This window comes from Acinonyx jubatus, chromosome X (genome assembly GCF_027475565.1).
Source record: "Acinonyx jubatus isolate Ajub_Pintada_27869175 chromosome X, VMU_Ajub_asm_v1.0, whole genome shotgun sequence".
In the NCBI taxonomy this organism is placed as follows: domain Eukaryota; kingdom Metazoa; phylum Chordata; class Mammalia; order Carnivora; family Felidae; genus Acinonyx; species Acinonyx jubatus.
In genome coordinates this window covers 109,381,924-109,406,553 of record NC_069389.1, presented here as the reverse complement: position 1 = coordinate 109,406,553, position 24,630 = coordinate 109,381,924, and the positions used below count along the sequence as shown (strand labels likewise).

Here is a 24,630-nt window from a genome sequence, read left to right as displayed (position 1 = left end):
TTATCCCTGGTGAAAATCCTGAGATTTAAGAAATCCCAGACATTAAAAAGAAAGAAAGAAAGAAAGAAAGAAAGAAAGAAAGAAAGAAAGAAAGAAAGAAAGAAAGAAAGAAATCCCAGACATCAACTACAAAATTCTCAGCTTTGGCTTGAAACAGAACTTTTTTTTTTTTGGTCTCAAGAGGGTAATGATTACACTTACAGACGGTATAATGAAAAAGCACCAAGGCAGTTTATTTTAATGCTTCTAATTCATGAGAGTAACTTCTTAATACTACATCAGAAGTCAATTCACCAATACTGAATCTGGAAAGCACAATGAAGAAAGACTCCAATTTTTATTGGGACTACACAACTGAACACAGTACTAGCCACCATGAATGTAGAACAAAAAGCCGAAGTATGCATGACAAAAGTAGGTCTTAAACTCCAGGGGATCCATAAACCTCTGAAAAGTGTATACAAAAAAAGCCGTGTAGTGTGTGCATACATTTTTCTCAGGAAGTTCATTTTTGCACATCTACAAGTCAATTTCCGGGGGAAGAGGGTGAAAAAGGAAAACAATTATCAAAGTCACTTGCAAGGACCAGGCAGGGAAAAACTCCAGAGTGTTATCTGCTTTATAAGTTTAGTAACATGTTCTGGTTTAGGGAGGGGAAGTGGGGACGTAAGTTCTAGCGTAAGCGGGAAGACGACTCCTACGGGCTTTTTCAAATCCTCACAAAAACCACACTTTAGTAAGAATTAAGCAATAGCGAGAATTTCAAATGCAATGTAACGCCAAGTCCTCTTATCAGTTTCAGCATATTAACAACTTATTTTTATTTTTGAGTATCACAAACTTCAATCAGAATAGTTTAAAAAACATTATTGTGCATGCAATTAACAAATCAGACAAAGGACAAAGTACCCAGCTTACTTGCATTATATTATGAAGGTTTAACTCAACGGCCAATGAACACAGATTTAAAATCATTGAGTACAGGTACGATGAAAACGTCACTGCATTACTCTGATGGCATCCTACCACGAGGCACGTGTGCATGTAACACTACTAGCAACTGCCCTGGAGCACAGGCAGAATGGAGCCAGGGGAAGCTCCCTACAAAGCAAGTGTAAAGGATTAAATGTCGTCTTCGACGTCGTCGTCGCTACTGAGGACAAAGCTGCTGCCTGTGGACAGGGGCCCCTCCTCCTTTGCGTTCCCCAAGCCCCTCACTGTCCCTCTCTCGTCAGAATCGTCGAACAGCTTCTCGTTGGAATCTTCATCTTCAAAGAGTTTCCCGTTGGAATCATCCTCTTCGAACATCTTTTCATCCACGTCTTCGTCTTCCTTTACCTCTACGCCCTCCTCGTCTTCTTTGTCATCTGAATCTTCAAACATCTTCTTGTCGGCGTCTTCAAGGCCCTTTCCGTCGGCATATTCCTCGTCGTCTTTTTCGTCGGACTCGTCGTCAAAGACCTTCTCATAGGTGTCTTCCCCTTCTTCCTTTTCATCGGACTCTTCGTCAAACTCTCTCTCAGAGACTTCCTCGTCGAACACTCTTTCAGAGCTGCTATCTCCAAATTCCGATTTGTCAGAATCATTGTCTTCGAACTCCCTGTCGAGAATGTTTTCACCAAATTCCTTGTCGGAGCCATCCTCTTCGAAATCCTTCTCGAGGCCATTCTCTTCAAATTCTTTTTCGGAGCCATCTTCAAACTGCTTTTCAGAGCAGTCTTCTTCGGATTCCCCTTCGGAGTCGTCTTCTTCAGACTCCTTTTGGAGGCTCTCCTCCTCCTCACCCTCCTTGCTGGGGCCATCTTGATCGGACTCCTTTTCAAGGCCATTCTCTTCGTAATCATTTTTGAGCCTCTTCTTTTTGGATTCCCGTTCGGGGCCATTCTCTTTAGACTCTGTCTTGGGACTACCCTCTTCAAACTCCTTTTCAGGACTGCCTTCTCCAGACTCTCTTTCGGGGTAGTCTTCCTCACGCTCTCTCTTGGGACAGCCTTCCTCAGACCCTGTTTTGAGGCAGCTTTCTTCAGATTCTTTCTGGGGGCAGCCTTCGGCCTCTTTTTCGGGGCCGCTTTCTTTGGCACCTTTCTCAGAAGCATCTCCTTCAAATTCTCCCCCATCTACGGTTTTTTCAAACTTCTTTTCATCTAGAGGCTCTTCAAATGCCATTTCAGTGGTGGCCTCTTGCGCATTCATCTTAGATGTGCTAGGGTGCTCTGAAAAATGCCTTACTCTGGAAGGCCCTGCCCTTTCCGAAGCACAGATGGAATTTGAACGCCGAAGGCCTCGGTTGGCCTCGGGAGCATTGAGGAAAGCCTCCCATCCTCTCAGCCTTTCCTCCCTTTCTCTTGTGGTCTCTTCCACCTGTGGAGAAATGGGAACTGCCATCAAAATAAGTTTTAGGCAAAAAGAAGTGACGATCTCTCTGCATGCTTCTGATAGTGACGCAAGTACCTGATTTTATAAGGCGTCTCTTCTTAGGAAATCAGAGCATTCCTCTATCTCCGGTTTGCAAAACTTTAACATCTTGATTAACTAGAGTTGATTTTAACATCGCTTGAATAAATGCCCAACACCACAGTACTCCAGAGATGTCTCACCAACGAAACTGGTAATATTTGAACTCTGCCTGTACTTTACTTATCACTATTCTGAGCACGCCTCCAAATTTTAGGCTTCTAAACTGAAAGACTAAAACGTTTTTCTTTCGAGGCTCTGAATGCAAAGTATTATTTAGAAGAAGTACTGTTACATTAAGCAGATTAAACGGAACCCAAAGGACCACCAGCCCAGTATTTGTTGGTAAGGAAACAACTGCTGTGCCCTTGACAGTTACGGAATTTACCTGATAATCTGTAGTCCCATCCCACGCTTGCGCAGTGATTTGACGGCCGCCAAACCACCTTCCATCGAGAGTCTGAATACAATAATCAGCTTCCTCTGGATCTCTGAAGGACACGGAGGCCACACCATCTGGGTGTCTCTAGAAAGACAAGAGAAGGAATGAGACAATTAAAAATAAAACGCACACGTTTGACAAAACAGGCGCGTAGTGGTGGTGTTCTGATAACCTGAGCTTAAACGTTTCCTGTACGAAGCCTTTCTTCCTTTGGACCCCAGCCAGTGACCTGAAGCTAGCGGCTGCTTTAGCTTAATCTTGTCTATCAAGAACCGAGCAGGATGTCCTTGGAAATGTTTCTACTGACAACCCTGTCTAAAGAGAGGCAAGATGGCAGAGCTGTTAACGAGTGTAGACTCTCAAGTCAAATAGCCCCAGTGGGGCTCTGCCACTTAGCAGCTGAGTGACCTTGAGCAAGGTGCTCGATCTAGCACCTATCACCCATCTACCTCAAAGGATCATGAGGGATTAGGCGAGGGAACATGTAACGTAACTCGTGTGCAATCGGTAAATGGTGACTCTTTTCATTATTCTGTGTCGCTCTTGGACGTAAGAAACGGGTAACAAGGGGAACATACCGAAAAATATTTTGCTGGATTGCTCTTCGAATATGGAGGAGAATAATTCACAAAGAGGCGGAAATGCGGGCAAACAGGAAACCACCAGGTCTCACACATCTTTCTCGTGCTTTCTTTCATCTGACAGTATCTGACCATCCAGTGAAGCCCTGCCTTGCAATCCAAGCTCATCTAATTATTGTTAACAGATGACCACCACTAGATGGCAGCCACGAGTCTAAGATTTGGGGCCCGCTGACCTCCGGGAATAACTTACTAAACCGAAAGGACTTACATCAAAGAGAAGGAGCTTCCTAATTTGTCCGAACTTTGCGCACTCCACTCGAAGGTCTTCTCTGATCTCGTTCAGCACCAGTGGATCGTCCTGCAAGAAACACACGCGATTAAAACGGGCTTGCCCCCTTCTGTAAGTACACATCCTGAGAATCAAATTTCTCGCTCTGACCAGCCAACAAACAAACAAAAAGAGGTTTTGCGTAAAATTAGCTATTCTTGTCTAAGGTCTACAAAATTCTAACAAGTCAAATGCCACCTCAGGCCGGCCCAGTTTTAAGACGGCTGGACCAATGCCTCTACTTTACTGACCAAGGGAAATCAGGATTCTAGTAAAAACATACAAAAACTGGTTCAAAATATTTAACACATTTAGGCGGGATTCCACTGTTGGGGGTAGGGGCCGGGTGGGGGGGGGAGTAGCATCCTTTTCTTTATTTCCGTAGTAAAGTCTCGGGCCTTTCCTACGAGGATATCAAATTTGAGCCAAAATCTTCCTGTATCTCCCTTTTCATTTATACCAGCTTGAAAAATGAATATATCCTCACCGCTGTGTAGTATCCTGAAGCTTAAAGAGAACAGTTCCCTCCCATAGGAAAACTCTTTAACAGAGCTGAAAATGGAAATTTTCAAAAGACAACGCTTGGCAGGCAATGGGCTGGAGACTAAAAGATCAGACTGATGCACTGAAACCTTCTGCACAACTCTCCTAACTTTCTCCCAGGGTGGTGTTTTGTTTTCCCAGGAAGAAATAAACCATATTTCCAATCTAAACCTACACTGGCCAAGACGGTGGCCACTAATCACATGTGGCTACCGAGCACTTAAAATGTGGCTAGTTCAAACTGAGGCGTGTTCCAAGTCTGAAATGAACACCAGATTTTGAAGATTTGCCACTAAAGGGGGAAGAAAAAACCGCACAACATAACCCATTGATATTTTACATAACATGTTGAAATTAAAAATATTTTGGATATATTGGGTTAAATAAATTCATCATTAAAATTAATTTCCCCTATCTTGTGTTATATCTTTTTTTTAACATTTATTTATTTTTGAGAGACAGAGAGACAGAGCATGAGCAGGGGAGGGGCAGAGAGAGAGGGAGACACAGAATCAGAAGCAGGCTCCGAGCTGTCAGCACAGAGCCCGATGCGGGGCTCGAACTCACAAACTGCGAGTTCATGACCTGAGCTGAAGTCGGGACGCTCAACCGACTGAGCCACCCAAGCGCCCCTCATGTTATATCTTAACTGTGGCTACCAGAAAAATTTAAATCACACATGTGGCTCACATTCTATTTCTATTGGACAGCGCTGGTATACATAATAAGAAACTTACATCTGCATCGAGATTTTGACTCGTCATCTCCTAGTATTCAAATTTGCCAGGCATTTATTTATTTACTTATTTATTTTTTGAGAGAGTGAGTGAGCGAGCGTGTGTGAGCAGGGGAGGGGCAGAGAGAGGAGAGAGACAGAGAATCCCAAGCAGGATCCACACTGTCAGCACGGAGCCTGATGTGGGGCTTGAACTCACGAACCGTGAGGTTATGACCTAGGCTGAAATCAAGAGTCAGACACTTAACCAACGGAGCCGCCCAGGTGCCTCTATCTATCTATCTATCTATCTATCTATCTATCTATCTATCTATTTTTCCATAATGTCTACAACCAACGTGGGGCCTCAAACCCACCACACGGAGCTCAAGAGTCACAGGCTCTTCTGACTGAGCCAGCCAGGTGCCTCCAGACATGCATTTTTAAATAAGGCTTTGGAAAAAACAAACCAATAAATAAATAAATAAGGCTTTGAATAAAATACTGGAGACCCTCTGAAGTTACGTTAAATATCTTAGTCTTCACATTGTTCACCCTGATACCAAAGAGTATTTTTTAGGTAGAGTGTTTCGAAGAGCGTGCATGTATACACGTGTGGTTTTTAAACATTCGCCATTATCACTGCAAGCCTGAAGCAGTTCTGCTCTATTTCAAGCTTCTCCAGAATTCTACTCAGAAGAGACATCGAACGTTACGTATTGCCCACATGTGTCTCCCGAATGATCTCAAAAGATACGCAGACCCCACAGGTGCACAGTGAACCCCGTCACATCGCTATCGGCTGGGCTGGAGCTCAACAGACCATTCCGGGGTCCTCTCGGAGGGGGCTACAATGAAAGGGCCATTCTGTTTAAGTGCACAGAAGGGCTTTGGTTGCAACTGGATCATTTGTAAACCTGGAATTTTACGTTATGAACGTTTTTTTTTCTTCTTCTGTAGCTTGTTATCTTTCCGTTTGCTTACCTTTTTACCTGTCACCTTTCTCTACCTTATGTGTAACTGGTTATCATGAATTTCAGAACCCAGGCAGGGAATGAAGAAAAGTTCTTTCACAAACGAGCCCACGGGTCTACACAAGGAGACGACGAGAACAGGAGGCGGGACGCGGCACGAGGTGGCCCAGTTGGCGAGGCTATGTTTATTTGCGGTTCTTAGAATTGTACACGGGCGTTAGGTATTGCAAGGTCCTCCTGATAGCCACGGAACAATTCTGTCCGAGTTGCGTCTGGAAGAACAAACCTTCCCTATGTCAACACCAGGAGCTGTACTTCCTTAACCTGACGTTTCTTGAAGGATCAGACTTCCAGTACCAAAGCGAGGCAGGTGCTCATTTCCGGGTGTGAAATGACGCCCCACCCAGAGCAGCCCGTACTTGCCGGACGGTGCTCAGAATCTACAAGCAGCGCCCGGAAATCTTTCCGTGATTATATTTTTAATGATTTCCCGTAAGCAGGGAGCTGCCACCTGCAGCCGCAGTGTGGGCATCCCCTGGGAGACAGCTAAGGGAGCCCTAGGCTAACCACGGGAAAATCCGAACACTGCGGGGGACTCTTGGCTCTGTCTTCCTACCTTGCCGACCGCGTGGACGCGGAGGGCGCGGCACGAGACAGACGGGGTGAGGGGAGCTCTGGGTTCCCTTGGGGACAAACAGCACAACCAGCGTCTCCGTCAGTGAGAATACCGCCTCTTACCTCAAAATCCATTGGATGGAACATATTCTTGATGATGACAACTCGTTCGTGGCGCATTCGGGACGGGCCAGCTGTTCTCTCGGGTCTCCAGTCCAGCTGCCTAGTGCAACAAAGCAGTAACAAGAAATTCAATTTTGTTTCATACGAGAAACTCGTACGAAATTTTGTTTCATACTTGTGGGAGAGAAGATGAGGACTTGTTACAGTAATCCTCTACGGAGTATTTAAGGACGTTAAAGATGTGATTCCACAACAACAGTCCTATTCAGAGAACTCTCTAAAGTAAAAATAACGGGTGGGTCAAAGACGGACCCCGTGTCTTGAAATCCCCAGGATGTATCTTTTTTTCAGAACTGCTGTCTGGTCACAAACATTCCATTGAGACTCCTGTAAAAGTGCTGGCTATTTAGCATTTATAACTATATCCAGTATTTACGACTATGCTCCGAGGGCAAGAAACGTGTTCAAATCGTATTGGTTTTTAGCCGTTTTATGATTGCGAAGAACAAAATGCAATGAAATATGTGAACATAAAATCTGTTACAACCTTAAATTTTATTGACAGTTTTTAGAAAATTGGTAGGTATTTAGTCCACCCGTTCCCATAAAAATGATAGTACATCACAACTAAATGCTTTCTTGATCCTTTTACCGCTGGTTTGAGCGTAGTGTTAGAAGTGTTATCGGAACTCACTCTGAGAAAACAAAGCACTTGTCCTTTTGGCTAAGTTCTTAAAACTAGAACATTTCAAAAAGCATATTACCCAGCCAATCAGAGTGGTAGCAATTTGATGACATCACGTATACACCACGGACAACCACACAGTAAATATAGTGATAAAAGCTATTGTTTCCTCGGGCGCCTGGGTGGCTCAGTCAGTTGAGCGTCCGACTTTGGCTCAGGTCATGGTCTCACGGTTCGTGAGTTCGAGCCCCGTGTCGGGCTCTGTGCGGACAGCTGAGAGCCTGGAGCCTGCTTCGGATTCTGTGTCTCCCTCTCTCTCTGCCCCTCCTCTGCTCTGTGTGTCTCTCTCAAAAATAAACATTAAAAAAATTTTTTTTAAAAAGCCATCGTTTCTAACTTCCAACGCCTATCAATGAGCCCCCATAGCCTACACATACCGCGTTACCTCCTGGTGTAGCTGATGTCCATTCGCACCAAAAGTGAACTACTGGCTCTGATATAGCAACCTCAACTGCTTTATTTAATCCGATGTTCAACTTCTTCCAAAGAGTCTCACTCAAGCCCACGTCGTATTACGGATAAACACACCAGAAGATAAAAGCACGGCCAGATCATCCTACCGCACAGATCACCGAAGCCCTCTGACAATCTAATTAAGCAATAATTCAGAGGCGTATTTGATGGAAGAAAACTAGGTGGCTCTACGAAAAACGTGCTCTCGGATATTTACAAGAAATCTTTCAAAAAGGAAAACAAAACCACAAACTTTTGCTGCAGAGACAGCTTTTTCTTGTAGTCTTTGCACTTCTTCTTCTTCTTTGAGGCATCATATTCCCCCTTCAGCTGAAACGTTGCCACTTCAACATGTAGCTTGTAGCCTCGAATTTCATCTTCATCCAAAAGTTTTAATGCGAGATCCACGGACTCCCTCTTTATAAAGGTAAAATGAGACAGTCAGGAATTTGCACACTCACCTGAAACCTCTGGGAGCTTTTCTTGGTGAATGAGGACTACACACACAATCAAGGTTTCATCACTAACTATCTCCTTTGAGGTAAAGAAGCAGAGAGAATGCCGTATGAGAAAACCTGCACTCTGGACGCGGCTGTCCCCCAACCAGCTATGTGAACTTGGGCAAGGTATTCAATTTCTTCATCTGTAAAATGGGAAGAGAAATGCCTTCTTTGCAGGGTGCTTGATATAATTAAGAGGAAGAATGCACATAAGAGACAGGGACCGGCATGGAGTGGGTGCTCGATGAATCACGTCGTTATTGGAATAGTAAGTAGTGCTGTCCCGTGGAGTCTCAATGTCTCAATGAGGCAAATGGACTCGCGTGACTTCTAAGGTAACTTCCAGTTTTAAAATGCTAAAACAGTCCTCCTTAAAAGGCTAGATGCCTCAAGAACTGGGAAGAGCACAGCCAGCCGTTACTTTTTTTGTTCCCCAGTTGAAATGGAGGTCTGTGAGACAGTGTGAAGGTGATTATCTGACAGCTTGGACATTGAATACGTTTGCGGGTTCTGAGCAAAGGGGGCGGCCGGCGGCCCTACGCAGAGTCCAAGATCTGAGGACACGAGGAGGACACGAAAAGTAACTGAACTCGGCTGCACAATCAAATGCGGATCCCAGAACAGTGATTTTTGGAGCTTAATTTACTGGTTGGCCAACCTTGCGCTGTTACGGATCCTAAAACTGGATATACAAAGTTACTCAAAACCTTGTTTTTCTCTTTAAAAAAAAAATGAAAAATCCAATCCAACTGGGGCGCCTGGGTGGTTCGGTCAGTTAAGCTTACGACTGTTGGTTTCGGCTCAGGTCGCGATCTTGCGGTTTCATGATTTTGAACCCCACGTCGGGCTCTGCGCTGCCAGCGCAGAGAGAGGGATTTTCTCTCCCCCTCTCTCTCTGCCCCTCCCCCACTCGTGCTGTCTCTGTCTCTCTCGAAGTAAAGAAATAAACAAAAAACAATTTTTTTAAGAAAATCCAATCAAACTCTAAGAATCTGTTTACAGATTTTTAATAACCCTTGAAGAACTTGTAAAACCCTCAGCTCTCCTTGTATTTGAAAATTAATAACTGCCTATAATGGTCATACTCACGTATGACCCCATCACGTTCAAGAACCAGACCCAAAACCTATCTTTCGGAGAGCTGTCAGCTTAACCCTCCCCCTCCCCCCTGTCTGATTTCACTGAAATGTTGCACACTCGCAACACACGTGTGGTGTTGATACTGTTGTTGGGTCACTACGATTTTACTGCGTTATTTTTCCCCTTCCATGACATGTGTACCGGTCATCAATGTGCCCACTGCTTCTGTACCCTGCAGTCATGCAGAACGTGTGCCCCTAAGGTGAGAGGCGTTCCAGAAACAATGACTACCTTTGACGTGGGGCTTTCCCTGTGCAATTTATGCTACCACAGACACATCAAGTTCTGCAAGTTTCTATCAATACCGCCCTCTCTTCGCTCCCATCGAAAATGCATTTGAAAGCAGTAAGCGGACCCCACCATCTCCTTTAGGGTCTAATTCAGGGCTCAGAAAACTTCTGCAAAGAGCCAGCTGGTCGATATTTTAGGCTTTGTGGGCCACGTGCTGTGTGCCTCAACCACTCAACTCTGCCGCTGGAGCCCGAAGGCAGCCACAGACAAATGAGGAAACGAATGAATGAATGTGGCCACGCCCCAGTAAGACTTTATTTACAGAAACAGGCAGTGGGTCTGGAGTCTGCCAAACCTTGGTCCAATTCATTCCAGGGAGCAAATAAAATGTTACTGGCTTTCTTTTCTTTGTGGATTTTTAAAATGTGTTCTGAGCAGACTTTATGCCTATACTCCTAGAGAGCTCTCTGCAGTGAAAATCCTTTCAAGACAAAAGTAGCACTTCAGTCACAGGACTGACGTTAACACCTTGACCTGGTAACGTACTTTCCTAAAAGAACAATAACCTCGCCGACGCGAAACACACAGGCGCAATCTGAAATTTCAGTTTTGTTTCGCATCCTGTTTTGAATAGTTCTCAGGCCTGGTTCCTGAGTTACACATGGAACGACGAGAAACTTGACCACATAACTAACCTTCAAATAACAGCAAAGACCATCTCCTTTAAGATTTCCTTGGTTATCTTTGTAAAGCTTGACCTTAAATTCTTCTGTTTGAGGATCTCTCATAATAATGCCAAACTTGGACATGAGCTGTATAAATTCATCCACTGTAATGTCTGGAGGCAAACCTGTAACATGAGGGGAAAAAAATTACAAAGGCATGTACAATGACAGTGAGGGCTACGTAAGCATTCCAGCAGCTAGAAATCTACAACTCAAAAAAAAAAAAAAAAAAAATCTCCAACTCAGATGAACATAACTTCCATTTTTTTTTTTTTTTTTAGAAAGAGAGAGCGAAAGCGAGAGTGGGCCAGGGAGAGGGGCACAGGGGGAAAGAGAGAGAGAATCTCAAGCAGGCTCCATAGTCAGCAGTGCCCGATGCGGGGCTCCCATCCCATGACCCTGGGGATCATGACCTGAGCTGAAACCAAGAGTCAGACGCTTCACCGACTGAGCCACCCGGACGCCCCACAATTTTGATTTTCTAAATGCATGTAAAAAATCTCCCAGCTACAGAATTGAGGAAATTTCATGTTTTCATGTATTCAAATATACATTAAAATCATGGTTTGCTTAAGCCTTGTATCGCTGAAGGGGCAAACTGTCGTAAGTTACGTAAAGCAGACCCAAAGCATGCAAAGTTACACACAACTTAATTTTTCTCAGCTCTGTAACTAACAAAAGCCAAATTCCTCACAAACGCAAGCAGTCGAACAAAAAAGTGACACAATGATAAAAAACCAACAGATTTTAGAAAAGCAGAAAACTAAAGAGCACTTTGTGAAAAAAAAAATCTCAAAACCAGGTATTTTCTTTGCTAACTTTGTTTGAGGGTATACATACCAGACACATAAACATTTGTATTTCTGTCTTCTTCAACATGAAACCATCCTAAAAATGAAGGAAAAAAAAAAAAAAAAAAAAAGAAGAACACATGCAAGAAAAGGTAAGAGTCACACTATGAAACCAGGCAGTTTCTTGAAACTTCCAGGACTCTTTTCTTATCCTTAGCACAAGAGAGACTGACTCAAATCACTGTCCAGCTTTCAAAGTACTGGATCTTTTGACACACAGTTTCAGAACCCTGTCTGAAAAAGTATGGCTCGTTATCTCGGTTCTTTATGCTTCTCATACTGTCTTAAAAAGACACTCATCCTTGAGCTGACCTTAGGCTGGGGCATGTGTAAGTTGCTTCTGACTCCAATCTACTGTGTTAGACAAGGCCAAGCTGAGACAAAATTGCCTTGAGTTCAATTTAACTCAAAACGTGTAACAAAATTACCTTACAAGCAAAACCTTTGATAATCCCCTCGCAATAGCTCTAGTTTGCAGAGGAGGAAACTGAGGCACAGAACTGCAACAGCCTACCCAATGCCCACGAGTTAGTGCGAGAGCCAATATATGAACCCAAATGATCGTATCATTAAAAAGCCCTCATCTTATGCCTCCTTCAAGCTGGTATTATTCTCCCAACAGTAACTATATATGCACATAACTAACATCAAAGATTTTCACATTCCTGTTTTGCAAGTTAAATCCACTTGCCTGACTCGGCCTTTCTCTTTTCTCCCCTCTTTTTGGGATCACTGGGTTCAGGGGTTTTTCTTCGAGGAGGTTCTTCTGCAGTCCGGGCAGTGGCTTCTTGTGCATTTGCAGTGGAGCTAGACGCCCCATCGTTAGAAAAGCCATAGTTGGCCTGATACGTAGCAATGAAATCTTCAGTGATCTAAACAAAAAATTTAGCACACACACATACAGAAATTCAAAAATGTTTTCTTCCCAGAAAAAGTTTAACATTGTGTTAAATGGCAACATGGTTATACAACTGGACCCGGAAGTGTTTCTGCAGATAACGGGCTGTAGTGATTACAGTGTAAATACAAGAAGAGTTACCTTACACAGAAAAGGTGCCTAAAATGATTAAAAAAACAAACAAAAAAAGACACGGGCACTTGGGTTATCAACACGAAACTCTGAGACGCTACTGGCATTTTAAGTGATGTTGGCCCGGTTTCTAGTTGTTTCATTTATAAATCACTACCTCTCTACGGTCTACTTGCCGAAGGCTAAAGTACATACAACAAAGGAAGGACCAGATAACAATAAAACAGAACAAAAACCAACCGTCAACTAAGAATCTAACAACGGAACCCAGTTTTCTTTTGCTACAGAGATACACAGAAGTGTACGCACACCAAATATCTGAGTATCTGCGCGCAGAGAGGACGCAGAATGGGACTGATTCGCTACACAGAGAATAAAGCTAACAATTATAAAACCAAATGCTTATTTTAACTCTTTCACTAATGAAATCACACGATCATTTAGTGCCAGAACAAATTAAGAACAAATTCAGCTCACATCTACCCTCCTGGCTTTTAGGGGGGTGGGGGGGGGGGAGCACAGGCGCACAACGAAAGAAATGAGAGTTCTGTCTTCATTCTGATCAATGTTATGCACATTTAAAACTCCAAGTTTGAAGAGGTATGGGCTTCCATAACATAAAGAGACAGAGTCACAAATGAATCCATGATCAGACTATTGTGAAAAGTACTCAGAAACCAAATCTGCACTGGCGTTGGCACCGCAATACAAGCAAAATCAGAAGTTCAACAAGGTTGAGGGAATGGAATATATATACACAAATACAAAATGGAAAATAAAAAAGTTGAAATAAGTAATTTTAAGAATAACAGTCAAATTACACAGTGGAGACACGGTTTATATTACCAGCCTGCAAGCTGATTCGTGTGCTTCTGGTATCTTTTTCCACCCCTAGGAGACTTTGATTAACAGGATACTTCGACGGAAAAGTTTACAGAACAAAGTTAACACCAGTTATGTTACTTCCAAGCTGGGATAAGATACTTAATTTCCAAGCACTCTACACAAATCGACACAGATCTCGGTAACTATTCTTTGCCCCTCTAGTCCTATTCCTGTTCAGTTCAAACACAGACGCCTAGGGACACAATTCAATAGGAAGGAGAGTTACAAAGTTGACTCCAAAAAGAGATACAAATGGCCACTTCCCCACCCCCCCCCACCCAAAACCAAGAAGCTGCATTTTGCACACAGTACATCAGCTGAACAAACATCTGAATTTCCTAGGGTAAGTGAGGTTGCCTATGTTAGATTAACAACTACTAAATTTGCTCTTGGTGTGTTTCCTCTTTGCAATAAAAAGCAGTCACCGATGCAATAACCAACTGTGACCTTCACAGACAAAATTCATAAGGCATAGAAGAGCCTTAAGAATTAAATTGTATTTAAGGCATCTCGTACCGATTTACGTTTCTCTACACACCGGTTCTGCAACAGACACAACAAAAAGAAACGTCGCGACCCGTGGCGGGGGGGGGGGAGGGGGGCGGGGGCGCTAACTCGGGACCTCAGCAAAGAAAACGGAAAAGGGACGCCCCGCGAGGGCTGGCCAGGAGGGCCCGCTCTGCAGTGGCGCCCGCGCCACGCTCCTACCTTGGGGAACCAAGCCTTCTTGTCCAGGTCCCACTCGTACGGGGTGTCAGCCGGCTGCTGCCCGAAAGAATCGGGCTGTCCGTCGGGTTCCTTCTGGGTGTCAGCGTCCTTGGCATCGCCGTACAGTTCTTGCATTCGCAACTGCTCGTCAAACTCGTCGTTCCCATCCAAGTTGCTGCCGCTCATGTTGCCGACTTAGGAAAGGGACGATCCCGGCGAGCGTGGAGGCCCAGATGCTGCCGGAGGCTACAGAGAAAGGCAGGGTCGGCCACGCTCGGCCCGCGCCCGCCGCCCCCCGGCACGCCTCCCCGCGGCGCCCCAGCAGCCCCCGGGAGATCGGGGCCGCCCGGCGCCCGCACCGTCCCCCTCGCCTCCCGCCCGCTGCGCGCGCCGCTTGCTGGCCGCCTGGCCGCGCCGCCGCCCACCTGGCTCGCTCCGCGGGGCCTCGGCGCCGCGGCTCGACCCCGGCTGTGGCAGGAGCGCGCACGCGCACGCGCGCCGCCGCCGCCTTCGCTGCCGACCTGGTCCGAGGCGCTCGCGGCCCCCGCGGCTCGCGCGGCACGGTCTGGAGCTGGCTGGCCGACTGGGACCCGTTCAGGCTGACGCAGTCGCCATTGTTGGCGCGTCGCGACGTCGCGGGTCGCGCCGACACGCCTCCGGTGGCGTCAGAAACCGCCGACGCGGACGGGAGGGCGGGCGAGCGGGCAGGCGGCTCAGGGGCCCCGGAGGCGGGGCGTCAGGCGCGCAGCCCCGCTGCCCACCCGGGCCTCCTGGGCTGGCGGCGCGGGGACCGCGGGGAGCCGCGGCGCCTCGGGACCTCGGGCTCCGCGGGGGCCGCGGCGGGCGGTAGCAGGAGGCGTGGGAACGTCCCCTCTCGGCGGGCGCCATCTTGGGAGAGTGGATGGGGCGGGCGGGGCGGCTCTGCGTTGCTGCCAAGAAGATGTGCCTCCTTCCCCTCTTCCGCGTGGGAAACGTGGCTTTGGCTCGTTTCTTTATCATTTCCCCGGGATCGACGCCGGCTCTGGTTCATCTTCGTAGCCTAAGCTATCCTAGCACGGGGTGTGGTGTCTAGTGCGTATTGAATGAGTGAGCGAATGAATGAACGAACGAACGTACGAACGTACGATGGATGGGGACCAACCTTCTTTTCCCAGCCTCAGGCCCCTCCTTTAATCTCTCCGGTACCTTCCCAGGCTGGAGGTCGACTCTATGGAAAGGGAAGGCGGGGAGTAGATCCCTGCCCCTTGTCCCCCGGGATTCAGAGATGCTCAGCTCCAAACCTTAAACAGCCAAGTGTAAGCACCAACTTTACTGGCCCACTAACTTCGTTGTTCTGTTTTGTTTTGTTTTTTGCCTGTTAGAAAAGCACAGAATGTTTTTTCCTCCGTACAGCTTTTTCGCAGAAATGACATATTTACCGAAGAAAATAAAGAGCGCTCTCGCGCGCGCGCTCTCTCTCTCTCTCTCTCTCTCTCTCTTCTTATTGGGCAGATACTTGTTGAGCCACCAGGCACCAGGGACTGCTAGGCTCTGGCGAGCCAGCAGTCAACGAGACAGGCTCAAATCGAGAGAGACACCCTTGTTTATGTAGATGATTCTTATCAGTATTTGTTGCACGAAAAGCAACCATTTAAAAGTTTTTATTAATTCCTTTAAGAACAACAGCAATAAACTCATTATGTGTACACATAAAATTTTATAAACCAGACCTGAGGGTGGGGAAAAGCTTACCAGAAGAAATTATTTCTGCTCTTCCAGTGACCTTTTGATTCTAAATATAGCAGTTGCGCATGGGCTCTAGAAAATCCTAACTCCCCAAATACCAGCTGTGAGGACATGGTTTCAACCATAAAGGGTGATTTTTAAACAGTAGCTTGGGTTAGGGTGGGTTGTTTTTTGTTTTTCGTTTTTTGTTTGCCAGTTCTTTTTCATGAAGTTCTCGTGCTGTTGGGGACCATCGGAGAACTGGAGTCGCTCGTGTTTTTATGATATAGACAACATGAGTTTTATTAGGCTCACTTATTTAAGCGTTGCTAAGTATTTCTTCCTGGATCCCAAAATAGTGTACAGCTGTTTTCAGCAATGTGTTATTGGGGTCCGATTTCATTCCTGAGTTCACAGCATAGGTGATAATATGCTACACAGCCCTGCTACCGCACGTGACCCTCTGGATGCCTGCTGTATCCATGGGCCCCTCTGAACAGGTGGCCAAAATGGTCCCTTAGGCCTGGGTCCGCTGTGACCCAGCCAGCATGGCCCCCAGGCTGCCCGGTGACCTGGCAGGGGAGCCCTGCATTCTAGACCGAATTTGGCCGTATGAGCCAATAACAACCTCTCCCAGGGACAGGAACGAGTCCAGAACGGGCAGGGACACGGTCAGAGTAACACGGGGGGCGGGAGGCCCACACAGGGAAGGTAATGGCACAGGGGCCTGCTGTGAAGTTCCCCAGGAGCGGGAGGAGAAGCTGAGGCAGTGACACAGGCTCACCGGGTGACCGCGATAGTGGAGCAGTGGCGTTGGGAGGCACGCACCCTTGTACCTACAGTGGCCTTCTGTTCGACCATGAGACCTGACCGTTGTCTTGCTTCGTTTTAACCATGCTGTTGTCTCTATGAGGCCTGGTTCCTGGTTCTTAGTTCCCTGTGTGCCCGTAGAATTGACTCCCTGGTAACTGAGGGAATCTGTAAGCATCTCTGTGTTTGTGACCCGTCTTTTTCAAGTTTTTTTGGCAAAGTCATAGAAACACTCAAGGTAACAAGCAAAAAATACCGATCTATGAGGAGGAGGAGGATAGCTCCTGAAGTTTCGAGATGGGAATGTAGCGGGGTCTCACGAGGGAACCAGGAAGAAGCTGCTGGACCCAGGAAGCTGAGCCAGTTCTCAGGACCCAGACAGCCAGCTTCTCTCTGAACGTCTTCTTCATCTTTTTAGGGGCGATCTGTGCTACGCTCTTGGCCTAATAGGTCATGGCCTTCTTGGTGGATAAGAATACATTCATTTGTAAAAGCAGACTTCTCAGCCGGAGAAATCTCCTACCTGGCTCAGGAACTCTGGAAAATTACTGGCCTGTACCAAACTATATCCATATTTTTTAATGGCCTCTTCAAGCTCGCTCTCTTCAGGAGTTTTCCTGTCCCTGCTTCCTGTAATCTCAACATACAGTGGAAATAAAAGGAACTCCTTTTGACAAAAAGAGAGATGGATCCCTGACCCGAGATGGTTGACACTGCAGAAATCCTTCTAACCCAAATTTGCTACCTTCGGTGGGTATGCCAGTGTTAAATGTTTTCTGGCACTTTTCAACGTCAAAGACAAAGACTTACCATTGCACATTTCGGTTATAGCTACGTTTGTGACTTTGTTTTCCTGCTTTGTAGCGTATTATTATGGTTGTTTATTCGAAGTCTCGGGTCAGGGCACACCCTGAGCAAAATTGGGAAGTATACAGAATTTGTTTTTCATGTACCCCAAGCTTTACCCCATTTGGGACCCTCTCCAGAGAAATGAAGTCTTCCATAGTAACGTTCCTGGAACCACAATAGGCAGTGTGAAAGAAATTGTGGCTATTGGGACCTACTTAAAAGGTTAGCTCTGATAAGGATCATCTGTTAGAAACAGAGAGAGAGAGAGGGAGAGAGAGAGGGAGGCCACCCCCTCCAAAACAAAAATCAAAACAAAGCCATGGATTTTAATCTCAATTCCCCAACTCTGGATGGGGGGCGATGCCCTATAAAACCATTTAGGGAATTATTTTATATCAGATCCCTGAGTCACCCCTGAATTACTAAGAGTGAGGAAAATGAACGTTCTTTGAGTTCTAGTTTCACCAACTGCTAAACAGCTTTCTTGGCTTTTGTTATCTGGTACTTTTATCAGTTATTTCTAAAATGCCATGCTTGGAAGAGTAAAGACGTAGTTTTTACTCAAGAGTGAGGAAATCATAAAACATCTGGGAGTTTTGTGACATGCACATAACTTAAATTTTCTGATTAAAATGGGTTCTCAGTTATATTCCTCCAGAACTATTGTTTTTTTCTTATTTGTATTTTGTTTTTTAAGTTTATTTGAGAGGGAGAGAGAGAGAATCCCAAGTAGGGTCCACACTGCCAGCGCAGAGCCCGACATGGGGCTTGCACTCACAGACTGTGAGATCATGACCTGAGCCGAAATCAAGAGGCAGATGCTTAATCCATTGAGCCACCCACGTGCCCCTGTCAGAACTATTGTTTTTAAAATATAAACTTACACAGAGTCATTTAAAACTTTATTTGATATTTCTTTCCCACCACTTATTACGATGTCCAACTTAACACTAACACAATATTGGCACCCCCCCCCCCAAGTAAAACAATGTTACACACATGTGAAGTTTAGTGTTGATAACGCGTTCCCTTTTTGGAGCCACATCATCAGCAAAGGTTCACAACTACACGAGCCATTTACAGAAAGGTCAAAACTACCAAAAGCACACTCCACAATCAAGGCTTTGGAGATACGGATTTAACTAAAGCGCCAAACATACCCTTTAATTTGCCCCAAGAAAACATTTTGTAAAACCACAAATCTAAATCTGACACATCTATCGACAACAGTTTGTTTGAAATAACAATTCTTAAGCTTAAAGCGTTAGCAAGTAGGAGCAGAGGACAGAAATTCAGAACCTTCTATCTGATTTCCAAGGGCAGAGGTTAATCAGGCCACGCTCTTTACAGGACTCAGGCACCCATCGGGTTTAAAGAAGTCAAGCAGGAAGATGATCTGGGAACAACTGCACGCCCAGATGTGAAGGATTTCGCGTGGTACTTCTCCATTTTTTAGAAAGAGGGCACTGCTTACCAGAGAGAAATGAATTTCCTTAAAGGAAAAATTTCAGACACTGGCTGGTCCACGGGGTTTTCGACAGGGGTCCTTCTCTGGGTCCTTCCGATGACAATAAGCGTGGCCACTTATCCTGCCCGTGAGTACGGCGAGTTCTTCACAATATTTGTGAAAGACGTGTGCTCCATTATCGATCGATGCTGGTTGTAAGTGGAACTAATAAGTCAGTAAGTGTTGACCCAGTCAGACAAACACCCTGCCCCAGATCCTTACTCGGTACGTTATAGTCACTGACCCCAAAACATTTTCACTGGAATCGCAGTTTTAGTTACGATGGGACAGAGATTAATGGAAAAGAGCAGTCAAAAACACCTGCGAAGCTTTATTTTTTAAGGACTTTGTTTTGCAAGAAAACTGCAGACGTTTTATTTCTATCTGATCCCCTTTTCATACGCAAAGCAGAATCTCTAGATTTGCACCACATACTGAACACAGACACAGTGTTATGCAAATCACAGGAGTATACGAGAAATGAGAAGCGTAGATGTGACGGGAACACGTTGGATTTTCCAGTGTCATCCCGTTTATTTCACCTTCTCTCCCATCCGAGGTCCCGTAGGACCTGCCGACTTACAAACGTGTCTTTTGACACCTAGTGGGGCTTCATTTTATTTAGAAAGCCCGGTAACGTTAACGTTTGTACATTGAAAAAAAAATATCATGGTTTGTCCTTTCCTTTATAAGGATCTCTCACTCCTAGGATTTCAGCACAATGCACAAACAACAAAAATCCTGACACCATCCACCTACTCACAGCTCAGAGTCGGATACTCATGCTGGGAGGAAAAATACCATTTTTAATTGAAAAGCTAGACTCTGTCATCTTCCTTCTTCGCACTACACCCAGTGAACAAGGTCACGCTAATTTCAGACACCTGCGTGCTGGTAGCGCCAGGGACCCTTCCCATCACTGCCAGGTTGTTAAGAGGGGTCTCGGCAGGAGGAGGGTCGGGCAGCCCTGCCTTGCAACAGAATAACTGAGCTTTGAAATGCCGCTGGAAGGTTTTGCTCAGCCAGTACAGAGCGAAGGGGTTTACACAGGAATTGCTGAAAGCCAGAACCCGAGAGAAAATGGTGACAATGAAATGAATGGCAGAGGGGTCCACGTAGGTTTGATAAGTGAATGAGTGGTAGAGATACAAGAGGTGATTCGGCAACCAGCAGAGAGCAAACAGGGCCACCAGCACCAAAACAGTTTTGGCAATTCTCTTCCGGGACTCAATCTGTAGGGGGGAAGAAAAACGACCACAGGGGGGGAAAAAAATCATTTAGCTGGCAGAGATTTTAACGAGCCACGCTCTAGATTTACATAGACATGAACAGTTAACAGGCTGGCATCCCTTTGAGCATGCGTTTGTGAAATAACGCGTTGGTTGGGATCTGGGGGAAGGCAGCCCGTGCCTATAGAATCCAGCCAGTTAATTGGCATGGTAACCCATGATCTTGGTCTCATTAGCTCTAATTCAGAGACTCCCAGCCCCAGTTTTGAGATACTCTAGGTCGTCTCCGATTATCTCAAGGAGCGTTGTGGAATTCTTGAAATTTTAATTTGACTAAAAACAGAGAGATGCTATACGAAACTGCTTTCACTGCCTCAGCAGAGGCTGACTAGGTTAGGGTGTTCTTCCGGGGTTTATGAAAGTTGCCAAAAATTATTTGTAATCTGTAGGAATTCTGACCCTGCAGTCAAAGGAATGAAAACCAATGTGTCATCCTACCTACACCTGTGAAAAGTATGCTGCCTACACCTGTTAATGAAGGAAATGAACCAGGTTAAGTCCCTGTGGTCACAGAGTAAAGAGAACTGTTCACACGGGCACCAAATATGCAACTTCAGCCTCATGAGCACCCCGGTTGAACCAACTGAATGGACTGGTCAAGAATAGCCTCCCCCCCCCCCCCCCCCAGGAAAAATAGAAATCCTGTTGGTGTGTTTTTAATCAAATGGAACAATGTTTTGGCAACATTCTTTTTATTCTGTTCATCTTTAGGGAAGGAGGGCACACCGGCTCTTACAATGGTCTTAATCAAACTTCTGTGAGTCACTGTGTTCTCTTGCCACTGGCACTTACCTCGTCCCTTGAGCCTTCGGCTTGCTCATCTGAATAAGCCGGTTGGTTTGCAAGTGGTTTGCATCGAATAATATCAGGGCTCCTTGCCAGTTCTATCATCCTGTGTTTCTGTCATTCTGTTACACTTTCTAAAGCAAAAGATGCTTCGCTTCATAGTCTCACCTTGTGTGCTGTTCATCACTACTCGATGGTGTAAATAATTTTGACAGCTCCCAAACTTCAGCTGTCCCGTCTAACCATAGCAATCCCACCACTTATCGACTGCTTACGATGCACCGGGAACTATGCTAAGTATTTCGTATACTTCACCCAGCCCCCATCTTCATTTCGCAGGCAAGGAAACCGAGGCTCAGAGAGGTTAAGTCACTTGCCCAAGACTGCACAGCTAGTACGTGATAGAGCCAGAATGACAGGCAGACTGTCTGACAGACTCCAGAGTCTGTGACCATAGCAAAATTACTATCCCGCTATCGTAGTTATTGCTCACAGGTGCAAAAGTAGGAATTTCATTTCTAAATTCATGCATGAGTCCTGCTTAATACATACCTGCTTGCGGGCATGGCTTTGTTCCTCAGTAGGTATGTTCAGGGTGCTTTTGTAAAGGGTCCTAGCAATCAGAGAATAATAGACAGAGATAATTGAGAGTGGGATAATGTAGAACACCAAGAAGCACAGCAGAGAATGTATCTCTTGCATGAGCTTCTCGGAAACAGGATAGGAGGTACACGCTTCAAGTGACATATTTTTGTTGGGATCTTGAAAAGTATACACGTTTGAAAATATAGCCTCTGGTAGAGCAATGATCATGGACACGATCCAGACGCAGCCAGCTTTGGCACAGGTCTTCAGAATGGCATTGGAGGGCTGTCGCTCTAGGGGCTTCACAACTGCCTTGTATCTGGAAACAAATAACCAGAGGCAAAGGTCAAAATACATGTCAAAACTACAGAGTCTTAGGGCTAAAAGTGATCTCAGTGGCCATCCAGTTCTGCCTCCTATACACATGTATATAACCAGGTCAACATTAAGCAACTGAATGAGTTATGATTTCAATAACTAATACACAATACACCCCAGGATTTTATGTTTCTGCCGATCATCTTTTCTCTTATTCACTAAGAGGAACTATTTCAGATTTGCAATTTTATAATTTTGTGTGTAGATCCTCTATTTAGGACGAATACATTTTTTTCAGCATGATTTCTTTGTATGATTGAGAGTAACTCATTACCTGTGTATCACCTTATGGGTTCTAAAAGATTTCCTTTTTGTATAAGTGACTGAGGTTAAACCTAATTCTCCTTCCTTCGTGAGTGAGCAGTCATCAACCTTCCTAGGAAAGAATTCCATGAGTTTGTGCGGTAAAGAGAAGAGGGTTAATTTCTCCCCTATTCATACGTGCTAATTTGTTGCCCGAGCCGATCTGTAGGTAAATTTAGAGCAAGGCAAGGGTGAAATTGGACACCCCGTGCCCATGCAAAGATGTCTTTATGCTGACAAATTTGCCTTAAAATCTACAGCCTTTAAGTAAATCTGCACTTGAATAGGATATAAAAACAGTCAAAGCAAAAATCCATAAAAGACACAGGGAAAGCTTTTCCTCTTCTCTGATTCCAGAATCCGAACATTTGGAGCCTCAAAAATTTTTTCATGCTTTCACAGTTATTCTACAATAGGAACACAGAAAAACACAGTACTTAGACTGAAAATATCCTAACGGAGCCGGAATACCCTGACTGCCGGAGGTTCTCACACACTCTATCCACAGAGCTCTAAAAGTCAACCGGATTAATTTATTTCTCCGGAAACAAGAATGTCATTGAATACCTATAGAGAAAACAAATACAATTAGGTGGTGACATTACATTAAGTTACCAGGCAGCCGAAAACCTCACCGTTTTTCTGCCATTGGTTAATTTGATGAATTTCAAGTAAATTAGATGCATGTGTATGTGGTCAATTTCACACCTATGCTGATGTTTTAATGTTGACCATATTGTACCACTAGGCTGCACTAATGTATAAAGCATGAATTGTTTTTCTTTTCCACCTGGAACAATTTGCCTTAATAAATAAACTGAATGGGGGGGGTGGAAACACACACGGTTCGGTATTGTTTCAAGCAAACAATTACACTCCAAAGAGAATAAATTATTCCCAAAGCATACAATTCCAGCCTTTCCTCCGATGCTAACCCAGGAATTTTAACCTTCTCACACCAACTTTTATTTTAATTTCCCCCCCCCCCACTCCCCGGTTTTCCAATCTTACATCTACGTTACAGACTGTAAGAAAAGCAGAACAGTAGCCGATGAATGCTGAGTACAAGCTTTCCTTTCTTTCTTCTTCTTCTTCTTCTTCTTTTTTTTTTTTTTGGTTAATTTCACATCCTAGCAAATAAAACTGAGAAAAGAAACCCACCTGTCAGCGCTGAGAATTGTTAACGTGAACACTGATACACCGACAGAAGTGAGCCGGATGAAAGAAAGCACCTTACAGCCAATTCTTCCGAACAGCCATCCTTCCGCAAGGTAGTGTGTTGCATCCACCGGCACACAAGTTAGCAGAAGTAAAAGATCTCCAAAAGCCAGGCTGGTGATGAAAATATTTGGAACTGTTTGCATGGATTTAGTCTTGAAAAAGACTTTGATGAGAATAGCATTTCCAAGGATGCCCACTGAAATGATCACAGCATAAGTGATGTAGATAGCACACAAAGCTTCTATTCCTGGAGAGTTGTCTCCGGTCCGTCCTTTATTTGTGGTATCATTAGGAACGACAGAGCTTGATGAGTCTGTGTCATTTGTGATTGGAATTAAAGTCTGATTAGGTGACTGAAGCTGTCTTTGAGACATTTCTTCAGAGGGCTCTGCCTTTGATATTTCTTCTGCTCAGTTTAAATGTGGCTGATTGTCACGTCTAATGCCTACGTCTAGTAACGAGATGGTAGAACAGAGCAGAATGGCAAGCAAATTCAAGACACCCGGATACTCCTTTCCTTCAGTTGTTCTGTGTCTCCCAGCATGCTTGGCTAAATGCTTACCGATCTGGCACTGAAGGGTGGGAGGTGGAGGAGTTTTATTGGCGTTTCCGTGACAGAGGGAGGGGGGTTGGGGAAATGCTCTGCAGTTGCTTGTTCTTCCCTGTTGGGGAATCTTATGAATAATTAGATATTATAAAATAATACTTATTGTTTATTAGAATCACCTTGTTTCCATGTCTGGCCACGAAAATCTACATGGGCGTCGTCCATTTTCTCCCCGGACTCATTCATTTCTCTGCAATCAGAAGATGGTCTACTGCATGTTCCTTTACGTGAGAAATAGGTATGTGTGTCCTCTGAAGCACTAACTTGAATCCACCCCTCTAGATTTAATAGCAGAGAGGCGCTGAAGCAACAAATCATTCCCACTTTGACAGGGCTGGTGTCATTTGCAAGCAGGAATCATTCAGGCGACCCTAGTTATCGCCCAGCTCTGACACACAGTAATCCCCCACCATACACATTACGGGGGCCGTGCCACAGAATATCCACGCAACCTTTCAGAGACGAAAAATCCAGGCAAACCACCGGTTGCTTTGTCTCTAAATGTCCTAATCAAGCAGCTTTAGCTGTTTGACTGTCTGTTTTAA

At 45.1% G+C, this 24,630-nt stretch overlaps 2 protein-coding genes across 2 annotated transcripts; both read right to left on the bottom strand.

Annotated features, from left to right (window-relative positions):
* Positions 1-209: 209 nt before the first annotated feature.
* Positions 210-14,681, bottom strand: HTATSF1 (HIV-1 Tat specific factor 1). Its single transcript, XM_027054726.2, has 10 exons — positions 14,472-14,681; positions 14,047-14,292; positions 12,115-12,295; positions 11,413-11,460; positions 10,543-10,697; positions 8,230-8,393; positions 6,779-6,878; positions 3,749-3,838; positions 2,843-2,980; positions 210-2,361 (listed from the first exon to the last, which is right to left on the bottom strand). The coding sequence occupies exons 2-10, from the start codon at positions 14,230-14,232 to the stop codon at positions 1,123-1,125; spliced, it is 2,301 nt and encodes a 766-aa protein (XP_026910527.1). The 5' UTR covers positions 14,233-14,292; positions 14,472-14,681; the 3' UTR covers positions 210-1,122.
* A 3,711-nt stretch (positions 14,682-18,392) lies between these two features.
* Positions 18,393-23,852, bottom strand: BRS3 (bombesin receptor subtype 3). Its single transcript, XM_015083702.3, has 3 exons — positions 23,419-23,852; positions 21,544-21,895; positions 18,393-20,148 (listed from the first exon to the last, which is right to left on the bottom strand). Exons 1-3 carry the CDS (start codon positions 23,850-23,852, stop codon positions 19,735-19,737), a joined length of 1,200 nt encoding a protein of 399 aa, XP_014939188.1. The 3' UTR covers positions 18,393-19,734.
* Between the last annotated feature and the right edge of the window lie 778 nt (positions 23,853-24,630).

What these genes read in the sequence shown, in the direction of transcription:
- BRS3 (XM_015083702.3), bottom strand. Translation starts at nt 23,852, where the DNA reads ATGTCTCAAAGACAGCTTCAGTCACCTAATCAGACTTTAATTCCAATC. An exon ending in ACAATTCTCAGCGCTGACAG is followed by an intron (nt 21,896 to 23,418) that starts GTGGGTTTCTTT and finishes ATTTGTTTCCAG; the next exon opens with ATACAAGGCAGTTGTGAAGC. An exon ending in AAAGCCATGCCCGCAAGCAG is followed by an intron (nt 20,149 to 21,543) that starts GTATGTATTAAG and finishes TCCCCCCTACAG; the next exon opens with ATTGAGTCCCGGAAGAGAAT.
- HTATSF1 (XM_027054726.2), bottom strand. Translation starts at nt 14,232, where the DNA reads ATGAGCGGCAGCAACTTGGATGGGAACGACGAGTTTGACGAGCAGTTG. An exon ending in AAGCTGTCTCTGCAGCAAAA is followed by an intron (nt 6,879 to 8,229) that starts GTTTGTGGTTTT and finishes TTGTTGCACTAG; the next exon opens with GCAGCTGGACTGGAGACCCG. An exon ending in GGAAGCTCCTTCTCTTTGAT is followed by an intron (nt 2,981 to 3,748) that starts GTAAGTCCTTTC and finishes TTGTCTTTCTAG; the next exon opens with AGACACCCAGATGGTGTGGC.